The following is a 6,767-nucleotide window of genomic DNA, read 5'->3' as shown; positions in this document are numbered from 1 at the left end:
CTTGGCTGACGTGAGCCACTGGGGCGCGCACTGGGACGCGCACGGCGTCTCGCTTGAGCCAGGGCTGGGCCGCGTGCGCGCTGCGCTGCGCTTCTCCTCCGGGCCCGTCGTGCGTGGTCTCCGTGGCTCGCAGCACCCGGTCCGCTGACGCGCGTGACTGACGGCGAAGAGGGCAGAGGCTGCGCTCCGGCTGCCGAGCATCCCGGTCTCCGCGCGATGAGCCCCGAGCCGGCGCCTCCGGAGCCGCAGGGCGTGCGCCGCAGCCTCGAGGAGCCCTCGGCGGAGCCCCAGGGACAGGGCTCCGCGGCCTTCCTCGCGGGCGACTATGAGGTGGCGGCCGAGCTCTTCCGCTCGCTGCTGGCTGGCCTGGCCCAGCCGGAGCGCGGCCTATGCTTGCAGCTGGGAGAAGCGCTGGCCCGCGCAGGCCGCCTGCCCGAGGCCATCGGCGCGTTCCGTGGCGCTGCGCTGCTCGGCCCGCTGCAGCCCGGAGAGCTATCCGAGCTGGCGAGCGGCCTGGCGCGCGCCCTGGGCCTGCGCGAAAAAAGGCCGCCTGCGGTGGTGAGGCCCAGCGGCTGCGCATCCGGGGCCCCGGGGCCCGTGGCGCCGCGCGACCTGCTGGGCTGTCCCCGCTGCGGGCGGCTGCTCTACAAGCCGGTGACGCTGTCCAGCGGCCTCACAGTGTGCAAGCGTTGCGTGGAGCAGGTGCCGGCGCGGGCGCAGGCCCGGCGCGTGAACGTGGTGCTGAGCGGGCTGCTGGAGAGGTGCTTCCCCGCCGAGTGTCGCCTGCGTAGGCTGGCGTGCCAGGCGCGGGGGCTGCAGCGCCAGCAGCAGCCCGAGGCCGCGCTGCTCAGGTGCCAGCAGGCCCTGGACATGGGTGAGTCAGCCTCGAGGGTGACCACAGGGCTGGGCGGTGGCCGGTCGCATTTTAATTTCAGCGGTAGTAAGGTGCACAGCCTCACCCTGAAGGGTGGCCAGTGTCATACCCCAGGTACATCGCACTGTGGCTCTCCCATGGCTGCAGTGCGTGCCGTAAAGCAGTGTTAGCCAAAGAGCTGTAGTGTAAGCCGCGGAGTGTAATAAATCTTCTGGTAGATATGTTAAGTAGGGTGACCAGAAGCAAGTGATATTTTAACAGCGGTTTCTATTCTGTATCTGGAATATTATTTATGTGTCTTCAGTATTTAAAAGATCAGTCTGTTTGTTTGTTTGTTTGTTTGTTTTGGTCCGTTGTGTTTTTTACATTCACTGCACTCCCTAGGTCAGACAGGACTTTTTCACTTGAAGACCTCCACCTGTGTTTAGATGTTGGAGAAGATGAGAGCGGTCACGTGCAAAGTATCTTCCTGGAAAATTGTTTGGTAGTGTCTATTTATTAAATGACTTGTTTCTAACAGTTCAAAGAGGTATATTTACGTCTGCACCAAACGATTGTACAGAATGTGTACACACCATCACTAAAGTTACTTCTAGGGCTGGAGAGATGGCTCACTGGTTAAGACCACTTTTTGCTCTTGGTTCTCAGCGCGTTCATGTGAGGAAATTACAAAGTTCCAGGGGATCTGTCGCCCTCTTCTGACCACCTTGGAAACTAGCCAGGTTCAAAGTGCACATAGATACCTGTAGGCAAAGTATTCACACATAAATTAAAAACTAAAATGGAAAACAAGAGCAGAATGGGTGAGTATAGCCTTCGTGAGGAGAAAGGGAACGAAGCAGCTGCAGTACACTCCATTATGAGAACCCCACAAACACACTGCAGGGAGAGAGCATCTGGGCTGCCAGGCCCGTCAGAACAGGTCTGTCTGCAATCCCAGCTACTTGGAGCTTGAGGTAGGAGAATGGTAAGTTTACCTGCCTGGGCTATAGTGTGGTTCAAAGCCCTGTCTTAACAATGAAAAAAATAGGTGGGGGCTGTCTTAGGGTTTTACTGCTGTGAACAGACACCATGACCAAGGCAATTCTTATAAGAATATTTAATTGGGGCTAGCTTACAGGTTCAGAGGTTCAGTCTATTATCATCAAGGCAGGAACATGGCAGCATCCAGGCAGGCATAGTGCAGGAGGAGCTGAGAATTATACATCGTCATCTGAAGGCTGGTAGTGGAAGACTCACTTCCAGGCAGCTAGGATAAGGGACTTAAAGCCCACACCCACGGTGACACCCCTACTCTAACAAGGCCACACCTACTCCAATAGGGCCACACCTTCCAATAGTGCCACTCCTTGGGCTGAGCATATACAAACAATACCATTCCATTTCCTGGTGGCCCCTATAGGCTTGTTCAAAAATATGAGTCTATGGGGGCCATGTCAAAAACATAGCATAATAAAAATACATTTAGTCCAACTTCCAAAGCCCCCATAATCTACAGGAGTCTCAACAGTATTAAAAATCAAAACCTCAAGGTCTCTTCTGAGATTCATCTAATCCCTTAACTGTAATCCCCAAAGCAAGACAGGAAACCAGCTGGACAGAGTCCAGATCCTACATGTCCATGTCTGATGTCAAAGTGGTCTTCATTTCTACAACTTCTTTTTCATCTTTGTTGCCTGCAACAAACTGTTGGCTGCTCTGGTTCCAATCCCTGTTAACAACTTGCCTCAGCAGATAGTCCACAGCTCTGGCATCTTGAATATCTTGGGGTCTCCAAGGCAACTTCAATGTTACAGCTTCTTGTTTCAATGTCTGGGATCCACACATGATCTTCTGGGCTCCTCCAAAGGGCTGTTGTCATTTCTCCAGCTCTGCCCTCTGAAGGACTCTAAGCTCAGGTTGATCCATTCCACTGCTGCTGCTGTTCTTGGTGATCAGCTCATGGTACTGACATCTCCAGGTCGCTGGAGTCTTCTGCTGCAACTAGGTTTCATCAATAGCCTATCATAGGCTCTCTTCATGGTGCCAAGCCTCAACTCCTTTGCATGACCCCTTCAGTCCTGGGCAGTCAACTGCAACTGAGGCTGCACCTTCACCAATGACCTTCCCTGGCATCTCACAGTACCAAGCCTTAGCTGATCTCCATGATCCCTTCAAGCCTTTACAACCAGTACCATCTGGGTGACTCTTATTACCAAGTACAGCTGCAGCACGAGGTATAACCTTGGCTATCTCTGGAACACAGCTTTTCTGTGCTCTCAGAAAAACACTTCCCAGGAGGTATTTCAGTGATGCTGGTCTCTTCTTAATCACTGCTAATTTCTTAGCTCCAGCTAACCAGCATCAGTTGTCCCAGTAGTCCCTTCTATTTTTCACTCTAAAGCCAGAGCCACATGGCTGAAGCTGCCGTGTTCTGATGCTTTCTGAGACTAGAGCATGTCCCCCCCCACCCCCGCGCCCTTAGTCTATTACAGCTTTCTGTTTTCTGACTCCTGCTCTGCCTATGCTTGGCTTTCCTGAAACTTACTCTGTAGATTGACCTTGAACTTCAGAGATCTATAGGCCTGTCTCCTAAACACTGGATTAAAGGTGTAGTCCACCAAGCCTGGATTTAAATTCTTCTTCACGTAGAGCCTGCTCTATACTGAACTGGCCTTGAACTCAGAGATCCGCTTGGCTTTATCTCCTGGGATTAAAAGTGTATACCTCCAAGCCTGGATCTAAATTTAGCTGGGTAGGATCTCGCCCCAAAGTGCCACTCCCTTAATCTGGCATCTTCTAGAACACAGGATTCAGCTCCATTTCACTTCCTGGTGCCCCTTTAATACTTGAACTATATATTTTTCCTTTCTAAGCTTGCTGTGTTTGTTCAAGACAGTCTTCATGAGACTTAACCAGAAAACAAAGTCTCTGCTGTGTGTTTCTGGGACTTCCTTTGTCAATGCAATTAATCTGAGTCTCCTCATTTTAGCCTCAGGCAGACTCTTCAGACAAAGGCAAAAAGCCACCATGTTCTTCACCAAAATACTACAAAAACAGTCTGTAGGTCACATATTGAAATTCTCCACTGAAACCTCTTGGAACAGGTCTGCACAATTCAAATCACTCTCAGTAACAAAGTCCTGTATTCCTGCTAGGATAGCCCATTAAGCCCCATTTAAGGCATTCCACAACTTTCCAAATCCAAAGTCCCAAAATCCACATTCTTCCAAACAAAAATATGGTCAGGCCTATCACAGCAATACCCCAGTCCCTGATACCAACTTCTTAGTTAGGGTTTTACTGCTGTAAATAGGCACCATGACCAGGGCAACTCTTATAAGGACATTTAATTTACAGAGGTTCAGTCCATTAACATCAATGTGGGAACATGGCAGCATCCAGGCAGACATGGTGCAGGGAGCTGAGCGTTCTACATATTCATCTGAAGTCTGGTAGTGGAAGACTTGCTTCCAGGCAGCTAGGTTAAGAATCTTAGAGCCTATGCCCACAGTGACACACCTACTCCAGTAAGGCCACACCCACCCCAAAAGTGCCATACCTTCTAATAGTGTCATTCCCTGGGCCAAGCATATACAAACCATAACAGGGGCTATAACTCAGTGGCTAGGATGGCTGCTTATCGTGTGTCAGATTCAATATTCTGTACCATACTCCCTCTCCAAAAAAATAAAATCTGAAAAAGAAGAGAAGAAACAACCACCAGACACAAAAGCATTTTTACTGTGATTCCAGTTGTTTGAGGGTGAGCAGGCAAGCCACTACAGGGTGTAAGAGGTAAGAGTGGTGGTTATTTTGGGTAAGGAAACTATTGAATATGAGGAAGCATGTGGGATCTGTGGGCAGTGATGCAGTTAGTCATGGAGATTACATGTGTGTTAACTTTCTGATAGTTTTATAGGCTATATAACTATGTCTTAAGCTTTTTATGTATGTATGCATGCATGTATGTATATATGTGTATTTCAGAACTCAGTTTACAAGTCTAAAACCTTGACAATTTCAATCCATTCATAGGACAACTTAATATTGAATATATCCTTTGTTAATGTTTTATTCAAAGAGTAGAAAAGAAAATCAGGTCTCCTGGTTTCAACGTACATAAATGAAAAAGGAGACTGAGGATGTAGCTCAATGGTAGTGTGAATGCTTATTATTTATGAGGCCATGAGTTCAATTCCCCAGTGCTACACAAAGAAACACCACACACACAATTAGATTTTATGATGGTTTTGCTCAAATTAGAAGTTTAGGTACAATGAGAAAGACCACAGATGTTTAGAGTTAGAGAGTTTGTGTTTGTAGCAAACATTATCACTTGTCCCAAATACTTCTTTCTTGATTCCTTCCACAGACAAGGTAAGATTCCCCCAAGTTACATAGAGGCTTTTTGAGTAATCTTTACCAAAAAGTTGTGAATATAATTCACATATACATATGTTAAAGAGGATAGATGAAAAGATAATGAGTTCAGCAGACAATTGGCTATGCACACACACACATACACACACATACATATGTTCACAGACATATGCATATACATATACACCTATATATATACATGCATACACACATACACACTTACACATACTCACACATATACATACACACATATACATACATACACATACAGACATATACACACATACATACATACACAGACATATACATACACATATACATGCACACACATACATACACATTCATACATACATGCACACATATATACACACATACACACATAACTTACACATACATACACACTCATACACATATATACACACTCATACACATATATACATACATACATACATACACATATACACACACACACATACATACACACACGCACAAAGACTGGATAATCTAGGATTGTGTCTGACATTAGAAGTTAATTAGATGGGTTAAAAACCAAACAAATCAGACTGCACACATCAGAAGAAAAATCCCCAAAACAGGTTGTATTGGTTAGGGTTTTTGTCAACTTAATGGAGGCTAGAGTTGTCTGAGAAGAGGGGATATCATTTAAGAAAATGACCCTGTTTAACTGGTCTGTAGACAAGCCTGTGGAACATATTCTTAATGGATGATTGTTGTGGAAGGGACAAGCTTACTGTGGGCAGTGCTAGCCCTAGGAAAATGTGTGAGCCTGAGAGGAGCAAGCCAGTAACCAATATCCCTCCATGACTCAGCTCTGCCTTGAGTTCCTACATTGACTTCCATCAGTAGACTGTGACCTGGGACATATAAGCCAAATAAACCCTTTCTTCCACAAGTTGCTTTCGGTCATGGTCTTTATCATAGCAACAGAAAGGAAACCAAGACACAAATTAACTGAATGTGTCCATACTGGATCACAGTGAGACCAAGATCCAATAGAGCAAAAGTGTGCAGGACACAGACAAAGGTTCCGAGATCTATGAAGCTGGGACCCTGGATGAAGAGTGAAGAGAGAATACTTAAGGAAAAAGAAAAGCCAAGATATTCTTGTAGTTGATGAAAACTGATACACTGAACCAACATAAGGAAAAGTTTGAAAGCAGTTAGAGAAGATCCGCAGCAGACTTCCACACAATGCTAATGGAGCTGGGAGACAGTGGGACATCTTTAGATTACTGAAAGAATAGGCAAATAAAAAAGAATTTAAAAGCCTATCTGGAAGTCATCTTCCAACCAGAAATGCCTTTCACAACTGGAAAGGGAGTAGGGATGCTGTAGGCCAAAGCTACAAGCAACGCTGAAGGACATGATCAGTGTCAGAATTGTGCTCTGTAGGATCCTGAGGAAAAGGCTTCACTGAAGAAAAGAGACCCAAGGGAAAGGACTAAGGAGGGGATGAAGATGAGAAATGTAACCCTATGAATAAAAAAAATATTTTGTGTCATTTATAACT

The 6,767-nt window shown here is 46.6% G+C and overlaps 1 protein-coding gene across 1 annotated transcript in view; it reads left to right on the top strand.

Annotated features, from left to right (window-relative positions):
• Positions 1–216: 216 nt before the first annotated feature.
• The window catches only part of Lonrf2 (LON peptidase N-terminal domain and ring finger 2), a 38,263-nt gene continuing 31,712 nt past the window's right edge, over positions 217–6,767 (top strand). The window contains exon 1 of the mRNA XM_028775518.1: positions 217–874. Within this exon, the coding sequence (XP_028631351.1) occupies positions 217–874 (658 nt within the window). The remainder of the gene's footprint in view (positions 875–6,767) is intronic.

Source organism: Grammomys surdaster, unplaced genomic scaffold (genome assembly GCF_004785775.1).
Source record: "Grammomys surdaster isolate TR1022 unplaced genomic scaffold, NIH_TR_1.0 255, whole genome shotgun sequence".
Taxonomy (NCBI): Eukaryota; Metazoa; Chordata; class Mammalia; order Rodentia; family Muridae; genus Grammomys; species Grammomys surdaster.
This window is presented reverse-complemented; position numbering and strand designations above follow the sequence as displayed.